The sequence below is a fragment of the Crinia signifera genome, chromosome 8 (genome assembly GCF_055691185.1).
Source record: "Crinia signifera chromosome 8, ASM5569118v1, whole genome shotgun sequence".
NCBI classification, from domain to species: domain Eukaryota; kingdom Metazoa; phylum Chordata; class Amphibia; order Anura; family Myobatrachidae; genus Crinia; species Crinia signifera.
The window spans coordinates 105,920,492-105,941,141 of record NC_139224.1 but is presented as its reverse complement, the minus strand read 5'-3'; the positions used below and the strand labels follow the sequence as shown (position 1 = coordinate 105,941,141).

The 20,650-nt window shown below is 42.2% G+C and overlaps 1 protein-coding gene across 1 annotated transcript in view; it reads right to left on the bottom strand.

Annotated features, from left to right (window-relative positions):
* The window catches only part of OLFM3 (olfactomedin 3), a 173,386-nt gene extending 153,060 nt beyond the window's left edge, over positions 1–20,326 (bottom strand). Inside the window, exon 1 of the mRNA XM_083156923.1 lies at positions 19,728–20,326. Within this exon, the coding sequence (XP_083013049.1) occupies positions 19,728–19,787 (60 nt within the window). The 5' untranslated portion in view covers positions 19,788–20,326. The remainder of the gene's footprint in view (positions 1–19,727) is intronic.
* Between the last annotated feature and the right edge of the window lie 324 nt (positions 20,327–20,650).

Below are 20,650 nucleotides of genomic sequence, written 5' to 3'. Positions count from 1 at the left end.
ATGTTCCACATGAAGCAACGTTAATGTCAATTTACTCTCTCAGCATGTTACAGTTTTGACTATCGCAATGAGCGTCAATATTCCTTTCATTCTGTTTCTGCAAATCTTCTAGTCAAATCTCAATGTTAGCCTCTACCTTTTACTTCAAATACTATCACAAATCCATTCACTGCCCTTCATGTCCCTTCATCTAAATGGTGGTCAGGGCTAGAACCTACCACAGTTTAATCTTTCTCAATTCTTGCATCCAATCTGCCTTTTGATATTCTTTTTCCTCAATTTTTTTAAACCTTTATGTATTCTACCCTGCACATTAAAGATTCAAATGTTTTTATTGTGCTTTGCTATGTAACATATGCAAGAAACTAATATATATGGACGTTGGCATCCAGCATACTGTAAAGTTCTACAGAAATGTTACTTTGCACTTTGTAGTACAAATTTGTGGCCATTGTCAAGAACAATCACCCGCACAGACAGAAACCAGGTCAGTTCCAGTGAACCATAATAGGCATTGATTCTATCAATATACTACACTATTCAGGATTTTCAGGGGAGATGTTTCCGACAACCCGGGAAGCATGGCAAATGCGATGCAAAGAGAAGGGGCTTTGATTGTGTGTGTGTGTGTGTGTGTGTGTGGGGGGGTCTAGGTACTTAAAAAAACCACAAATACTGTTGATTTTTTTCATAGAAAAGTTAAGGTAGGTATTCAATCTTGGCCGCTCTTTTCACCAGGGCAAATAGAGGTTGCTGCCTATTTAAAGCTGACGTTTCCAACAGCATTGAAGGCAGATTCAGACAAAACAGATCTGACTTTAAATCAAGTTGGATCTTTTTTGCCAGAAACAGCTGCAATTTGTTGAATTCATGGACGTTTTTCGACAATTCGCAGCTGTTTACAATGACACACCCATTTGTGAACACTTGACAGCCGGAACACTTGACAGCCAGGGATTCCGTCTGTTGGGACAGTCGGACAGATGAATCCAGGATTGAGTATCGCTCCCAGGCTTCTTTATGTAAACGTTTCTATATCTGTACTCAAATAATGGCGCACCAGGTCCAAGTGTTTCAAAATTCAATTATAGCATCTAAAAACATTATTTGAATCAATCAATAAAAACCCATGCCATTATATTAACACCCCTCACACACACACAGTAAACTGACAGCCAGAACTCAGTGATCAGCATACAGTACACAGCACTCATTAACCCTCCTCAAAAATAATTAGCTTTGTCTACATCACATAAAAACCCTATTCAACCTTAAATCATTAACTCCTGTATGCCAATCAATAATTCCCTCACCATAATCAATTCCGTTAATAAATATTACCACCTTCATCATTACCTTACTCAGTCCAGTAAAAACAAAAACCTTCACCTTAATTAACTGCAATAAATGCATGACCTCCTTCATCTTCATGAACTCACTAAAGCATTAACCCCTTCTCCCTCATAATAAAAAAACATTTAAAACTTACCCACTTATACTTGTTATCCTCCCACAGCTATAAACATATCCTCACTCCCTTTTCTAGATCCATTTACCTGTTGCTGAGCTCATGTTCTCTTCTGTGCTAACAGGACCTGCAGTTCCCTGGCAACATGAACATACTGTAAAGGTGCCCATACACTGCTGCGACGTCTCGCAGCAGTGTTTGGACACCCTATACCCTGGCAAGCTGCCAGGACCTTCCCGGTGGCAGGGATGCATGTGATCCATTGGATTGCATGCCTCCCTGCGGTCTGCCTCCCTCGCCTCCAGGAGGGAGGTCCCAGGACAGGTGATTGGACGGGCAGCAGGTCTGACCACCCGGTCGGGTCCGATGCACATGGGACCGCGCTTCGGACCCGACGGCATGTCAGGGAGAGGCGATTCGGTCTGATTTAACGGGCCGATTGGTCGCAATCGGGCAAAATCGGACCAAATCGCCTCAGTGTATGGGCCCCTTAAGAGTCCAGTAGGCAGGAGTCAGGGCCTGGAAACTGCAGTAATAGGCTGCAAGGCCCAGGGGTGACTTAAGGGAGGAGGAGGCCAAAGTCTTCTCCTTGACCTGCTCTTCCTTAGTCAGCAGTGCTGATTACTCAGTCCCTAGACTGAGACCCTAGCGCTGTCACACAGCAAGTGTACATGCACAGATCTCTGATGAAAATGGTGTGACTGATATTTTCGCAGTGACTTTCCAACTGTGCATGTGCGAAACACCAGGAAAACTACAGCAATACCATTTTCCCAGTGATTTCTGCAGCGTTGCTTCTGTGATGTAAATATTTTTTTTGGGGGGTTTGTGGTGAGGGCCCCCTACCACAAATATGCCAGTGGCTAGGCCTCTAAAAAGGGAGGGAAGTAGTAAAATGAATCAACCAGTAATGGTCTGTCCACCCTCTTGTCCATAGTCCCCACCCCCCTCCATTCTCAAATCCTGGAACCCTGAAAAATAAACCACAGCATTATATACATAGCAAAGGGTGGGGCTTTACACCACCAAGGGAAGGGCCTAATGATGCAAAGTGCCCATCACTACTGTCATCAGCAACCTGTTCTCCTGCTCTGCAACAATAAAAAGGTAAATGTGTTTGTGTTATGCTCAGAGTGGCAAGAATAGCTAGTGACACACAAAATCTAGAGGTGGCATTGGATCAACACATTTCTACAGAGAGGTTACAGCAAAAGTATTACAGATCCTGGGGCTAAACCATCTCTGGGACAAAACATCAATCGTATCCCACTCATCACTGAGTATACTATGGCTAGTTCAGTCATCCCTAGAGCCAGTCAAGCATTGTGGCCAATTGGCAGTAGCAACAAAAGCATAACTTATAACTTGTTTACCAATTTTCGTTAAGTATCGTATTGTTCATTACCTAACCAGTTCTAATGGGGTCACACATTACTGTGAACCTTTTTATAAGGTAAGACAGTATCATTGTTCTTATTCACTGCATAGCACCTTGAAAAGAAAAACGGACTGTGTGACGTTGAAACATCAGTTTTATACTATGCCTTTGTTTGGCCGGATACACTTTTTTAAATTTGAAAACGCCACTAATTGCTGCCTGATTCCTGAGCATTGTAGGTGTTTGTGTGTGTGGGGAAGGACCTGCCAGGTTTCTGAATTGTGGACTGTGTATATACTGTATATCGAGGGAGAATAAGAGAAAGTGCCATAATTGAACTGCATGGTGCACTGTGTCAACCATGCCTATGACCGAGCCCGCTGACCAATCACAGCACATAGAAGGCAGGGCTGCGGGCACCATTGATGTCATGAAGCGGAGGATCCGTCACCGCTAGTATGAGCAACATTGCCCAGAGTGTTCTTAGGACACCTTAGTGGGCTGCAAAGACTGCAGGCTGCATTCCTTGATGCTCCAATTGACACTGCAGCAGAGATCCTGGCTGCAGGGTGCCATTCTAAGCTCCCTGCTAACCAAATGCATGGACTCTGTGGAGTGGCAGTGATTGGACACCCCTAGTTATAGCCTTTTATAATAAAAACCTTCTTAGCACATTCTTCCTTTGTCTCTGCTTAGAGAACTGTGGAAATTGCGGTATAAATCCAGCAGATATCTGGTAAGTTTGCATCATAAAATCACCAAAGATAGTATATAGAAGCTAAAGGCGTGTACACATGGAGCGATTTTTGCTAATGAGCGACTTTAACTAAGCGATTTTGACTAAGCGATTTGACTAGATACAACAGCGATTTTGACTAAGCGATTTGACTAGATACAACAGCGATTTTGACTAAGCGATTTGACTAGATACAACAGCGATTTTGACTAAGCAATTTTGTCTATGGGCGATTTTAACTATACTAGAATTAACAAAAAAAAAAAAAAAAAATTTTAGTAAACCAACGGATTCTGGCGCATACATCAATGCCAACAGTTGCCATCATCCTAACTGGCTCAAGTCCATCCCTGAAGGCCAATTTAGAAGGCTGAGAAGAAATTTACAATATACAATTCCCAGTCAAAGGAGATGGAACAAAAATTTAAAGCCTCAGGTTATAAAAAAGATATTTTAGCCTCCACTAATAATAGAGTTGCAGAGCTTAATAGAGAAGTCCTTTTAAAACCAAAGGAAAAACATCAACAAAACCGAAAGGATGACTCAGAGGCATTCAAATGGGCCTTTGTTACTACATTTAGTAGTCAATATAGGAATCTTGAACAAAGTCTTAAAAAACATTGGGGGATCCTGAGAAAAGACCCAGTTATTGGCAGTCTACTACCAGAGATCCCAAAATGTATTTACCGCAGAGCGCCCACCATCAAAAACACATTAGTTAAAAGTGCCCTTCCTGTAACTAAAAAACAGATGACAACAGTTAAATCAAAAGGTTTTTTTCGCTGTGGGCTATGCATAGCCTGCAGACATGTGAAAGGCAGCATTAATAAAATAAGTGAAGTTAAAATTAATACCACTCAATTTAAAATTCACGATTTTATTACTTGTAATAGCAGCAGTATTGTATATGCTATTGAATGTACATGTAGTTTATGGTACATCGGAAGAACATCCAGACCATTCAAAATCAGACTGGGCGAACACCTTCGGAATATCAAAAAGGGTGTAAAAACTCACGCCCTTTCTGAACATTTCAGGGTCCATCACAATAGCTGTACTACTGGTATCAAATCTTTTTGTGGAATCAAACATATAAAGAAAAATATCAGACAAAGGGACCTAAAATCAGCATTGGCAAGGGCCGAAATGAAAACTATTTATGAGTTGGGGACCCTTATACCTGGGGGCCTCAACTCAGATTTCGAAATTAAATGGTTCCTTTAGAATTTTAAATAATTTTAAATAATTTTTTAAAATACAATTAACATCACCAAGCTGCTAAATAAACCCCCTTTTATTCACTGTTATGCTGTAAAATGAATTTGAAAGATTTTAATGATATATGTGCATGATTATATTTTTGGCACTCCTGCACTTTATCTCTCTCAGGACTTCTCTTCATAAAAAGCACTTTCTATGATAATAGTATAATTGCCATACTGTTTTTCATCGTTTTATATTGTTTTATCTGGCAAAGAACTGACACAACGTTTTTATCTTTTTTATCGTATATTTTATGATCCAGATGCGGGATGAAAAGCCATGGATGTTTGATAGGAATTAGCAGCGCGCAGCGTCTAGATTGTATACAGACGTCTGCGGCGCCATGGTAACCCTGGACGCTGGACTCTGAATTACAATGCCAGCTACAGGAAGCCGGCAGTAGCGGAGAGGATTGTGGGACATGTAGTTGACAACTGTATAGGAATCCTAACGCGCTGCCGGATCTTCAATAGGATTGGCTGACAAGCCTTTTAAAAGTCAGGTGCTGCGGGCGATATGTACACCTTGATAAAGTCCCCAGGCGGGGAGGAAACGCGTCGGTGGTGACAGCCCGCACCGCATACCCAGCTTTGTACAGCAATACAGCAGGAAATATCCAGAACACTTTGTGAACCAGACGGCGCTACAGAGGGAGAAGGAGAGCCGGTATCCTGACCCCAGGGAATCAATACATCATGCCCTTTTGAACTGTACGTCTACAGTTCCTAGTGATCTGGTAATTAACCCCCTTATATGCTGACAAACGGAAGATTTTGGATGAATGTTTGTTTTGGATACATTTTTGTTACTATCCATGTTTTTACTATTCCTTGTTGAGGAAACTGTCTCTTATGTAATAAATTGTGTTGCATGTGGTACTACACCATAAGAGGTTTCTGTGTTTTATCCCTACATGTGGAATATTGGCTGAAGGAATTTCAGCAGAAAAATCACGCTACTAAGCGCTGGATAAGTCTGTTAACTCTATCTTGTACTTTGGTGATTTTGGTGAAGGTTTTAAAGGAGAACCTTATTTCTGAGTTCTACGGATTTTCCTGGCTGCTAATTTGCGCACGTTGTCTATCCTTACACACACATTTGCTTTGGGATTCATTGCAGATCGCCTAGTGAATATCTCCCTCAGCAGTGAATATCAGCAATTTTGACTAGACAGCCGGCGATCTAGTCAAAATATTCTTGCCTGGCAACTCTTTTTTACTAAGCGATATTATAGGGAGATAAATCTAACCTTGACCGAGATCTTTACTAACCTTCTAAGCAATTTTGACTATTTAGTTAAAATCGCTTAAAAGAATTGCTCAATGTGTACACCCCTTAAAGCTGACATGACAGCTGGGGAAACTTGACAGCATTTTTGAGTATGCCATATTGTGTACGGTGTGAGTGGATGTGGTTAGAGCACTTTGGGGTGTTATATTACGCCTTGCCTTCACTTCCAGGCCCCTGGAGTGGCTAGAACCCAGGTACTGTGAACACCCACCTCCATCTTGTCACTCTTAGACAGTAGCCTCCAGATTAATGTATATATTGTATCATGGTGACTAGCACAGTATGTATAGCAATAATTAGAGTGCACTCTGTACTGTATATTAGCCACAAGCACAGTTTCTGTATCGCCTGTCAGCTAAAATGCTACATGTGTTTTACACTGACCACTAGTACTATCTCTGTATTGTGTATTGATTATTGACTATTAAGGTGATCTCTTCATTGAATAACAATCACTAGTATGGCTGCGATAACAATCCGCCCCTGTGCATCACTGCAAATACATTCACAGCAGTACACAGGGGGAAAAACATTCGCAATCACTCATCATCAAATGGTTTTCCCCTGTTGCAGCCAACAAGTAAGGCCAGACTTACTCTGCGCTGCGATGAGGAGAAGAAGGTTGCTGCTGGGCAACACCTGTGTTTTCCAGGGCACTCCCAGGAAATGCCAGCATGCCGCCCCCCCTAACACTGTGCACCTGTCACTCAACTTGCGAACGGCCGGTGATGGCTAGTGTATTGCTGGCTGTGATTGCATGGATGGATCGCACATACGCATTGCGCACATACACAATCATTCGATAATCACTCGGGCTGTGAATTCGCAGCTGAGCAATTGGGCTTGAACCAGGCCCATAAACTGTTATAATCACGGCACTTGCAATAAGTGCACATCTATGTATGTGCTTGATAATTACATTGTTATCACTACACTGTTGTATAAAAGTCACAGCATTTACACTTTATACCTTTTAGTAAGTCAGCTGCTGGTCAGAACAGAATGTTGCATAGCTGACTACTGCCACCTGCCAGTGTACTGTTGAATGCTTACTCATACAGAGGAACTGCGGATTTGTCAGGGACATACTGTAGGAAACCAAAAAGTCTACAGTATATAGATATAAGAACTGTGATGCATATGCAGCATTGGGAACATTTGTGTAAGTATAATTTATTATATGCACACTACACTGTATGGCTGTATCAACTGTATGGCTGTTGCATGGAATTTTCATAATTATGTTGATGGCCTTTACAATAAATATAAATTAACCATATTTGCTATTTATATGTTTTAATTTAAGTAAATAGTAGTTATCTATCAATCAATTAGATAAATGGGATACGGTCGTATTGTCGACCTGACTTAGGTCAACAGTCATTCAGTTGACACCGTTGGGTCGACAGGCAACAAGGTCGACAGGGTTCTAGATGGACATGGATGAATGTCGACAGGTGTCTAGGTCGACAAGGTTTTAGGTTGACATGGTTTTAGGTCGACAAATGCATTAGGTCGACATGGGTTAGGTCAACAGGTCACGAGGTCGACGGATTTTCTCACTTTTTTTTATCCGAATGACCCGATAAAACAGTGAAAAAACCCATGTCAACCTCGCGACCTGTCTACCTAACCCATGTCGACCTAACACATTTGTCGACCTAAACCCATGTCGACCTTGTCCCATGTCAACCTAGACACCTGTCGACCTTCACCCATGTCGACCTAGAACCCTGCCGACCTTGCTGCCTGTCGACCCAACGGTGTTGACCTAATGACTGTCGACCTAAGTTGGGTCGACAATACGATCCACACCCAGATAAACACATCAGATAAATAGATCGCTTTAATTCATGTATTCAATTAAAACAGAATTTAAAAATAACAAATCTATAAAACAGGCATTCATTTTTTCATGACAAAAAAAAGATTTTTCTAGAAAGGATTGTGAGGTCAGTGATCTTAGTACCCCTGTATGAAATATGAGTTACCCATAGCTGCTCTGGAACAGAAAACAGCATTCAACACTGCAGACATCTGAACTACTAGTATAAGTGTAATGCAGGAAGCATGATCTCTGCATACTGTATGCTAGCAATATCAAATGGCTAATCAGGCAACCGTCATCTAGAAATACAATCACCCCCTTAGCTGTAGTGAAACAGGTTGTAATATAAGTGGAAGAGTTAACCTGCGCTTTACCAGACAGTTTTACATAAACACTTGGCATGCACTGTTTCTAAAATATTCTGTTCATTGCCACTGCTGCCAGAGACATAAATCTCCAGCTATTCTTATCAGCCTACTGATTTGCTGAAAAATTATATGAATAAAAAGTCAGACAGCAATACAGAACTTTGAAGTATATTGTAATTATTAGAGTCTGCATCGCAGGGAAAAAAAAACCTGAATCAATATTCCAGACCTGTGTACTAACAAGAAAAAATGGGGATTTTATTGTGATCATATTTTGGATTTATTACTGCTACCAAATGCAAAGAAGACGCGTAATCAGGAGGCGTGAGACTAATATTACTGTGATACTGACAGGCAGAGCTCTGAACGCAGGTGGAATGAGCAGTTATATGAAGTGAAGACACTTAAAACTCCAAAAGCTGATGCATAAATATCCATAAGATGGGTATCTCAGAAGCTATATTATAATGAGATCTTTTTTTTTTTTACACTCGTGTTTTTCTTATGAATACAAAATGGGGCTAGTCTTGTTTCAGTTACAGCGACGCATAAGCATTATAAACATAAACTGACACCACAAAGAAACAATAAAGAAACCAGGCAGCAATGAAGTTGTATGGAATTAATATAAGGTTGGAAATTTAAAAGATACTGCTCCCTTTATACCTTAATACTACAAAAGGTGGTTCCACCATTAGCAAAAGTGGTTACTGTACAGTATTTACATAAACCTGTAGAATTGTTCACCAAAGAAAAATGCACTAGTGGCAGATAATGTTAACATGTTTCTAACTACTAAATTGGGGTTAATTGAGCCAGGAAATGAATCAAGTCAACATATATTGGGTCTGGATATAGTTGCCTACCCTCCTGCATTCCCTGAAATGGCAGCAATCTCCCTCTCCCCTTCATTAGTCTACCAATCTCCCTCATTTCACCTTACCCACATTACACTGTTAAGGTCCATACACACTGGGCGACTATGCCCAGCGATGTATGGACAGCGATGATCACTTACATCGCTGGGGGGAAAGGCGCCGATGGAGGGGGGAGGACTGCTTTGCATAGCACAGTTCTATGCTAAGCTGTCCTGAAAGCCGCTCATCTGCTGGCAGGGCCAGACTGGGACCAGAAATCGGCCCTGGCATTTTGAGCACACAGGCACACCCGTAGTATGCGGGACCCTTGCGCGGCGAAGCCGCGTGGCGAAAAGGGGGTGTGGTCTCATGGAAAGGAGGCATGGCGTCAGAAAAAAGAGGCATTACACGTTATGGAACACACCGTAAAGCCCATTACAGAATATGACACAATCTGGACCCCACAGGCTGCTCCCCCTGTATTATAATAATAACTGGACCCCACAGGCTGATCCCCTGTATAATAACAGCACACAACAGGTTGCTCCCCCTGTATAATAATAACAGTACGCCCCAGGCTGTTCCCCCTGTATAAGTAACGGTTCCCCACAGGCTGCTCCCCCTGTATAATCACAGGACACCACAGGCTGGTTGGTTTGGTTTGAGTAAATGCTGTAGTAGGTGTGTGTGTGTGGGGGGGGAGTTGATAGAGTCAGGCTGTGCGGGGGTGTAGTGGCTACTGGCTTCTAACCTGTCACTCTGACTGCAGATACCTCCAGCGCGGTCCACTGGTTCCCGGGATCCCTCTCATGCAGCCTGTGGCTGGTGGTGCCAGAAGATGCTGGGACCTGCACTTACTGATGACAAGCTGCACATGTTATTCCTACACGAGTCCCCGCACACACTGCTGCCTGGCCTGCAGACGTATTAGAGATTGGCGGAGTACTGGAGCTGTGATCTGTCTCACACGTTCCACAAAGGTCCAGGGTGGAGCTGCGGGAGCCGCGCACGAGCAGCCGCTGGCAGATGCAATCTTGGTATGCGGTCTGGGTAACTTTTTCCAATTTAGACATGACCGCAGGGGGTGCGGACATGGTGTCACCCCATTGAAGGCCGCACCCCCGCATTTCCCAGCACATTACAAAGTATAGTAGCTCTTACTTACTGCTTTGGGGCTTTGGGGGTGCGGACATGGTGTCACCCCATTGAAGGCCGCACCCCCGCATTTCCCAGCACATTACAAAGTATAGTAGCTCTTACTTACTGCTTTGGGGCTCATCTACCTTTGGATATAAGTCATTTTACTAGATTCCTCTTAGATGTAGCAGTACACACTCACGCTTCTAGGTGCCACATTCACAATCTCTTTCACAATATCTCCATATATGGAACTAGTCACGCCCTTTGGGTGGAGCATGACATGCCTCTTTGATAGGACGCTGTGCAAAATTGTATTACCAACTATAATCTCCCTGAAACTAGTTTTCGAAAGTAGGCAAGTATGGGTCTGGAATGTATTTTTTTTACCCCATTTGTAATGGTGGATTGCCATCTTCCTCACTAGGCAGTTGCCAATTATAATATATTTGTAGTCTAGAGGTGGCACTTACTTACCTTAGAGGGTACTGTATATTAAACCTCAAAATGTTTACTTACCTAAGTGTGTCCTTGTGGAGATTTTCACCTCTAAGCGACAATTATGTTGGTCTTCAGAGTGAGCACCTAAGGAGGGCACCCTCTAGTATTGTGTGGCATAGGAGTGCTGCCTGCTCCTGTTTGGTGTATATATATATTTTGAGCGGCATGACTGGTTGTCAGAGGGATTGCATTCTGAGGATGTCTGTGATGCCTATTCCACCATTATGTTAAGTAGACGCTCCCTCTTTTTTAATGATCCGATTGCACTTTATATGCCTAAATAAACGTTTTTCACTTTTATGCTGCTGGCTCTTTAATGCATTTTTATATATATATAGGGGTAGGTGCGGCCCGGCACTCACCGCTTGATCCAGCTGCCCTGGTGCCCCTCCAAGGGGAATGTTGTAGAGAGTAAATGAAAGGCAGGCACTCTGGGGACTTGAAAAAAAAGTGCTATATTCACAGCAAAAATGACCAAGGTGCATCATAGGTGATGCACCTTTACAAAGGGGGACCACCCCCGAAACGTTGGTCGTTTTTGCTGTGAATATAGCACTTTTTTTTTCAAGTCCCCAGAGTGCCTGCCTTTCATTTACTCTCTATCTCTCACTATATATATATATATATATATATATATATATATATATATATATATATATATATATATATATATGTGTATTTGTCTGCGTGTGTGTGTGTGTTGTAAGCTTGCAGCAGGGCCCTCTTACCTCCACGTTTGTCTGTTGTTACCCAGTTTGTTCTATTAATGTCTACAATTGTAAAGCGCCCGGTGAAGGGTTTAACTATTGGCATAACGTGCATACTACACAAAGAGGTCTCACCAATTTTTAGAGATTACATTTCAAGGTTTCCTTGAACAAAAACCCATTGGAGACGAGCAGCCACCCTGGAAATGAGGGACTGTGACTATGATGGAGACTGGGAGAACTAATTACTCCACTTGATTTCTAGAGACTAGAGACATACATTTATGCTGACTGTGTCCAGAATGTCCAGCTACTTCCAAATTTGCAGAAGTAAATTGATGGGGGCACTCACTGGTTTTACTTGCAGAAGCAACTTTTTATTGGAGCACACCACTTAGATCAAACAGTGCCTGACAGTGGGCACTATTTGCCTTCCTGCCTTCTACAAAGTTGTTATATTTAATTAAAAATATGCAAACAACAAAAGCTATCTATCTATCTATCTATCTATCTATCTATATATATATATATATATATATATATATATATATATATATACATACATACATATCTACAGTATATATATAAATATAGACAATTTGGTGGCTATTTTTGGTTATTCCAACATCAGAAAAAGCAAATCAACCTGTGGCTTAGATCTTCTAACTGACTTACTGCAGATTACCCAACCAGCCATCAGCCTTTGGAAATTGAATCAATATAACCCTGTTTAATACATATTCATTTTAAATTCTGTACTAGCAGAACTGGGAATCTGCTCCATGACTTTGCCAAGCTGAATGCAAAGTCGAGCGGTCTTGCATTTTCCTGAGCCAAAACAAGCACTTCCTTGTAATGTAAGGGAGTTGCTAGTAAATGCTGAAGGGTATGTGGTAAAATGTCACATTAGACCTTATTTACAGAAAGTGCTGTAAATTCACAGCAGACATAATACAGGATAATGGAGTAAGTGGATTCAAATTGTTTGGACTGTAAACTATATGAGTGAAATCTCAAGATCAAATAGAATCTGAGGCTTGCTGCTGATGAGAAAAACACAGACCTGCTCATGCAGGTAGAGACATGCCGAAAAATTCACATTCCCACACCTCTAATAGCTGCCTGCTCCACAGCCCCGTGAACAAAGAAAACCAAACTCAATATTCAGCAATGTATTTCCATTACAATAGTTTGAACAGAATTATTATTATAATAACAACATATTTATATTATGTATTTAGGCCATACCCTTTTCTAGGTTTATCGCACAGCTCACTAGCATAGCAGCATACAGTATATTCTCACCTGCAGCCGCTTTCAATATATACATATCTTGTGTACAGGCTTCATTAAACCTAATTAGGAGCTTTTCATCTGCAGATGGGGGTTCTGTAGCAGCAGAAGAAACACAATTTATAATCATTTAGATACTAGATTCAGTTTCTTTCCACCCAGGGAGTTCTCTGTGCTGATTTCTGAATAAAACGTTTACTGTAGCTGATGGCAAAATTAGCTGCAACTTCTACATATCTGGGAAATGTTGATAGGTTTTACGTGACAAACTATTGAAATACATTGTCCTGCACATTTTGGTACCAGAGGGGTCCTGCCATACTGTATATCTTACATACATTGATAACATTCACATATGCAGCTAAAACACAATATACTGTAGTACTTCTACAGAGATATCCAGTAAATAAAGAAATGACAATAAGCAGAGGTTAAAGTGAGGGGTGACATGGTGGAATTGAGTTCCACTACCTGCAATGGTGCAGTTCCACCCCCACCACAGCCCTGAACAGTGATTCCAACAGAAAAAGCCTGTCCCAATAGCTTCCTTTTCTGGTACGGCATATGTGATGTCATGCCGCTGCTGAAGTGAAGAAGAGAGGATAGGAAGCTGCTGCAGGAAGAGAGACAGGTATGTGTATAAAGGGTACTTACTGTGGACATATTGTGTAAAGGGGTACTACTGCTGTGGACATAATGTGTACAAGTAATACTACTGTGTGGCATACATGTATAAGGGACACTACTGTGTGTCATAACGTGAATAAGGGGCACTACTTTGCACTGTAATTTACAAGTGGTGTAATGTGAATATGAATGTGCTACTGGATAGTGTAATTTGAATTGGGTGGACTGTTGTGAGACCGCTGTCCCTTTATAAAGTATGGGAGATAGGGCACAAATGTTGTAGTTTTCAAGGGGTGCTGAAGACCCTGGAAGTGGCCTGGGCTCCGGTGTAGGGGAGGAGGCCAGTGACATGCGAAATGAGTTGCACCACCACTTCAGAACCACCACTTCCTGGCAGTAAGGAAAGTATGATTGAATGGAAATGTATAGTATTATGCTGTAGAAGTGGCGCCAGGGCCAGAATGCCCATATTCCTGATGGGCTGGTCTGGTCACAGAGACCATGGCAGGCCAAGCACTCTGCTCGGCTGCCAGGATTACACAGACATGGGCAGGCCAGGCAGCTGTACCTCCCTGCTCAGCATACAGACCCATGAAGTGTATCATGAGGCAGGCCCATATGACTTGCGGCACTCCCCCATGAGCTGTGTCCACACCCACTTTTTTGCACAATACAATACCAGGGGTGTCGGACAGCCCTATTCCATCCCTTAGTGGTTGTATAGCACAAAATGCTACTATTACACCATATATTGGGCAACGTTAACCAATATGTACTGTTTGTGTGTGTGTGTGTATGTGTATACAGAGGAAGCCCTCCTCATTTAGCCCTTTAATAGGATTAAGTAATAGGATTACTCTGCTAATCCCCTACTGTATTGTTCTATGTATTGTATTGCTGCTGAGAACAATACGATAGTCATCGAGAGGGGCTCCAACTGTATATATATATATATATATATATATATATATATATATATATATATATATATATATATATATATATATATATATATATGTAAATCAAAGATCTGGGGTCCGGCACTCCGACAGCAATCCTCATCTACCGCGGTGCCCTCCAATACGAGACATAGAAGCCAGCAAGTATCAAGAGATATAATGGGGGCGGCACTCGAACGAGTTTGACAATGTTGAATAAACTGCAGACCGACAACTGCATGTGATCTGACGTTTCAGCAACTTTAATGCCTTTATCAAAGTACATACATACATACACACACATATAGTATGTATGTAGGTATGTATGTATGTATGTATGTATGTATGTATGTATCTATCTACCTACTAGTTAAAGCTCATCAAAATGATGGCTTCTCAAATGCTCCACCCCACCCCAGTCCCTATCTGCTCCTACCTCCAATCTCTGTCTTCACAGCTCCCTCTCTTCATATCCAGCAAAATAGTTTTCACTAGCGGCCACAGGAGGTACTTCACCTCATAGAGGTAAGGAGTTAGACTTTTATACACACACATACACACACCTTTATACACACACACACACACACACACACACACACATAGATGAGATTGTTTACAGTTGGTTGTACAAGATGATCATTAGCATATGCACTTGCTCTGTTACTGTATAAGATTTTATCTGTAGACTATTACTGCTCTCCACTTGCCTGTGAGTAGCGCTAATCTGCTCCCAGATCAATGGATAGCATATGTCATAAAAAAGCAGCTGAGAAATTACCACAAATTATGCACATGCGCAGTGTGTCTAGTATCACGTATTTCTTCAAACACAAGAGTTGTGTAATATGTTTCCAGATGTGCAGTGGATAGGAACAGTTGGCACAATCTGACTCTCTTGTACTCTCTGACTAAAGTTCTTATGAAATCTCAAGTCACAGATGCTGGAATACTGACTGCCAGCATCCCAATCATAAGTATGCTGGGAGGGTTAGGGTTATGCTGCAGGGGAGTTGGAGGGTTAGGCTGTGGAGAGGTAGGTTTGGGCACTAGAGGGTGGGTTACAGTTAAACTGCAGTAGGGAGGCTTAAGGCCCTCATCCACTAGAGCGCGGTATCGCATGCGGTACCTCGCCTGCAATATCCCGCCAACTCACCTGGCAGCTTCCGGGCAGCAGGATCGCATATGATACATTGTATATGGCCCTTTTGCATACAATGTACTGTATCTTATGCGATCCTAGCAGCCTGATCATGGCAGCCTGTAGGATCTGTGACTGTGTTGCGATGCGCACAGGAATGTGCAATCACAGGGAAATGACATGCAATGTGTCACTTTTCATGTGATCTGTCGCAGCAATGTGTAGGAATTGCATAAAAAGTGGCCATATTGCACTAGTGAATGGCCACCTTTAGAGGTGGGCTGTCATGAGAGAAGGTTATGGCTAGGCACTAAGAAGGGGGATTAATTTAAGGCTACAGAGGGAGGTTATAGTTAGGCTACAGAGGAAGGTGTCATGTCTGAACTGTGACTCTGGTCCGGAGCTGGAGTATAACGGAAACTGGGTTCTTTAATAATCTTACTGCATATGGGATAATTAGAGTCTATGGAGGAATCCCACACAGGGGAACGATGAAGTCTCTGAAGAGGAGGATGAGCCAAAAAGGTAACAGGTAAGGTCGGATAGACTCAGAATGGGACTAAACAATAATAAGGACTTGCTAGAAAAAGTCACTGAAGGTAAGTATGCACTGGGGTGTCACTATGGTCGTCTCTGGAGAGGTTCACCGATGATGATAATGGCAACAGCAAATATCTGAATTTAGTGTAGATATCGATGTTTGTCTTTCAGAATGGTGACTTGACAGCAGTAGTGAGAATGAGGCAATACAGGAACCAATAGCAGGTACACTGAATAGCAAGTACTGAAGATGATCAGGTAACACAGGTACACTGATGGAGATGCTGGGATAGCAGATGCACTAAGAGAGCATTGGGAGCTGCTACTAAAAGAACATCATTGTACTGACTGGACTGACTTCCACGTGTGTATATAGGCAGAGCATGTAGCTGATTGGCTGTTGTAGAATGATGTCAGAAGTGGTTGATGGGGATTGGTTCCAGAGACTCATGTGTCAGAAACCAATATGGTGGCACCCATGCGACTAAATTCCACGCATGGACTTGCGGCCTACACATCAGTAAAGGCCTGTGCCAGATTCTGCACCAAGCAAGCCGCAGATGTCCCTGCCAATGGCATTGCATACCATCCGAGCAGGCGGTAGAGAGGTGCGTGAAAGGGCTGTTTGGGCTCATTACCATATGCGTACACTCTGCATTTCATGGGTGTTCCCATGAAAACACTGGGCGTACGTATGGTAATGTGGTCTGGAGCACTCGGTGCTGCCTGACCGCTCGAGGTGTTCACATGAAACATCCACTTGCGGTTCGTAAGCTCGGCATCTTACCGCATTCAGACGAAGTGAGCGATCCGTATGGTAGGCGGGGCTAAGAACACTTGGTTCCTGTCCTGAATACGCATCTGTCCGAATCAACTAGAATAAGGGCCCAAGTGTGTGTGTGTGGGGGGGGGGGGGGGGGGCTAGGGCTAGGCTGCGGTGGGTAGGCTTTTGGTAGGGAGCATTAGAGGGGACAAGGAGAATGTAAGTACAGTATATTCAGTAGGATTCTCAGCATTGGGATGCTGCTGTGTGTTTTCTGACTGCCGGCATCCTGACTGCTGACCTCCCATATTTATTGCATTTTAAGCAACGCTGCACAGCAAAGAAGTCAGCATGTTCACTTCCTTTACAAAACGGTTATAGTGCTCAACAGAAGCCATGGTAGAACCCTGATCTTCTGCGACAAGAGTGGTCTGCTACATCAAAAGAGTTTTGATCAACTGCAAACAGCTTTTGGGGAGAAAGCACCAACTGCATTATAAGTTGATATAAAATGAATTGTATGCTATATTCCTAAACAGTTCTGGTTTACAAATTCAGACTTGTTGCCCTATATAGCAAATATTGTATGACCATGTTTTTATTTCTGAGTTTTAGAAGTATATCTGGACCAAAAGAAGAAAAACTAAAAACTAAAAAGAGTTAAAGAGTGTGAATGATGGAGAACAAGCTTTACAATGGATATTTGAAATAAATGTAGGCATTGTACAAATGTCAAGGTGAATTAAAGGTGAACTAAAAGCATGTTGTAAATATTGCTATTAACATAGTATTGTTGTAATAAGACTCATAATAAGACTCATAGCTGGAGGAGTCACTAGGCATTTTTATCTTGTGTAACAAAATACGTTTCAAGGATGTTGTGTTGTCTTATCTGACTTTTCTGAAAACAAGTTTATTAAAATATGGAGTTTGTATTTATTAATTGGGCTACCTGTAAGCTCTGATGAAGCCTACACAATGCACACAGCTCATCAAGTTATTCATTCTCCACCAATGGCCCTGCGATGTGGGTTGTCACCAGTTATCCTTTATGTGCAGGATGGCAATGCAAATGGCCTTTCCTTAGAAGTTAACAGCATGAACTAAGGTAATGAACAGGTTATATCATGGGACTGGCCAATCATCGGACTGGCCAATCATCTACTCACCCTTATTACCTGTATACTGTATATTATAGATTACTGAACTTTAGTCAGTTATTTCATTTTCTTTGTTTGTGCAATACAAATGTGGAACCCAGGTAAGTTCTCTACTCAGCAGTGAATTAGAATGTAAATGTATTAGCCCCGTAACATAGAAGATTATGTAAAAAAATATACAAAACAAAACAAACACAGGTAAAATGTATTTTATTGGTTTAAATCCTAAGTAAATTACTGGTGGTACCATTATCTTAAATATCTCTGCCTGCCAAATGATTTTGGAAACATAAGAATGACAGGGGCACTCCGATGGCAAATGATTCCTATTAACTAATAAGCTCTATGGGCAGACATATATGATTACCATGCAACCAGTGGGGCAGTAACACAAGTACTCATCATAACAAGCATTGTATAAGGTTTGACAGACATCACAAAGGTGGTTACTATGCTGCATATGAAAATCATAATAACCCGAAATGTAATATTAATTTAAAAATAACAAGAGGCAGACAAGATATAATGAAACCCTGTTGTTGTGGTCATCACCAGCTAAGTAGCATGTTTGCCAGTCTAGCTGTGTGTATTTGTTAGCATAATATGAATATATATATATATATATATATATATATATATATATATCTCAAAATGTACATATAATATCTAAATGCACAGACATTTCCAGGTACTGCATGAGTTAGCTTGGAAACATAGACTCACAGTAACATTAAACACCCATATACATATACCAAGCTGTCTAGAACATAATGCACTAAGTACTATCTCTGCAAGGACAGGGAATTCATGTATTCGTGTAAAAAATGATGCGCTAGAGTCTAATTGGGTTTCGCATGCACTAAGGGCAGGAACTAGCTGTTTACCCAAATGCTGCATCACTTTGCTTTCAAAGTAATTTCAGTAAAATAAACTGCCACCTATTGCTGATTACATTCCCATGACCACTGTGCGTTTACTTAGACATTAAGGAGAGAATCCTTGACTTCAAATGCCAAGCCTATTATACTTCATTAAGGTCTAATTATACTTGCACATCACAAGGAAGAACTGCGCATATTTGTACCTTTCAGCATCCCCCCAGAGGTCTGTTCTCTGCCTCTTCCAAACAAATAGCCTGTCTGCTATAGCTCCAAAAACACTAATATAGGGTTTGTCTAAAGTCTGAACAAGCTGAGAGCAAGGATTAGTTGGCATTCTGCTTTGGTGTGAAATGTCAGCTAGATCTGGCCAGTCTCCAGCCTGGAGCTGTAAACAGATTAGAGAATGGTAATGCTGCTGTCAGGAGCAGTTTTCCTCTGCTATCTATTGCTTTCTGTGGGAAGTTATTCTGGTTGTACAGTCTGGCTTCCCTACAATGAAAAGCATCATAAATAAAGTTCTTATAGCTCCTTGGACGAGTCCCTCCCCGGCTTTCTCTGCAGTCAGCACTGACCACTTACACAGATACACAATGACTGATCACAGACCATTCTTCTCCCCAGTGCATACTATGCAAACAGAAGCACAGAGGCACCTCTGCCCCAAACTGAAGCCAGAGATTCAGACTGAGCCCTGTGACTGTCACACCAGCACATGCACCGTTCTGTATAACATGGACGTCTTCCCAGAACGGAGAATGGATGAAGCATGACATTAAACACATAGCATGCACAATGACACATAAGGGAACCTGCCAAAAAGGATGAGCACTCAGCTAGCAGGGAGTTTACTGTACCTTGCAAGGCTCCAGCAGAGCCAGGATGGTGACGATGAGAAGCCTGTGAGGAGTCTGCATGATGCTGCTGCTCCCCTGTCTGGCCAGCACATCAGCACTGATCCCTGCTGTACATCCTGCGCTGTCCCTGGTGCTGATCTTGCGCTGTCCTGGTGCTGATCCTGCAGCCAAAGTTTGGAGCCCAGAAGAAGGCGAGAATCGGGTAAGGGGATGGAGAAAAGGAGGAGGAGAGCTTCTAGGAGAGGTGCTTAGACCTGGGCAACGGATGTGACATCACACCAGCTCTGGGGGTCTCTGCTGCTTACATTGATTTTTGGGGTGTATTTTTAGGATGAAGAAAAGTAGGTGCAATAAAAATAATCATGTTTTCTTAAGAAATAGCTGTGACAGAATGATCCATTGATTTTACACTCTCTGGGCTACTTGTCCTTGAGCCCCTAGTTCTATCACACCCTGAGCAAAACTCCACTACACGATTTCCAGCGCCTCACTCCTTTCCATGCAATAATGCTCTATGGAAGCCAGGGACAGCCTGCAGAGAGGCATTCGCTATGGCTCTGTGCCTTGTGCAGGGAGATCTCACGCCTCTATAGTGCTCTAAGGCACTTAGCAGACCTCACCTCACTTTGGGGAGGGAAGATGTCTCTTGGGTGTCACTGGTGTACAAATAACATTTCTATTGCCAGAGGGGGCAGCAAACCATCGGTTGGTCATTTTATTTTGTTGTAGTACTGAAAGGGTTAAATCGCATTTGTCAAAAGCACATCCCTAATCTGACGAGCAGAAATGGGTTAAAATAAAATGGGTGGGTGATTACTCAGTTTCTTTTGGTGCCTGTGCAGTCAAAGGGAGGTGGGACAGAGAATCATCACACAATGAAAGACCTGGCTAAGAGGAGACACCCCGAGGAGAGGGAATAATTT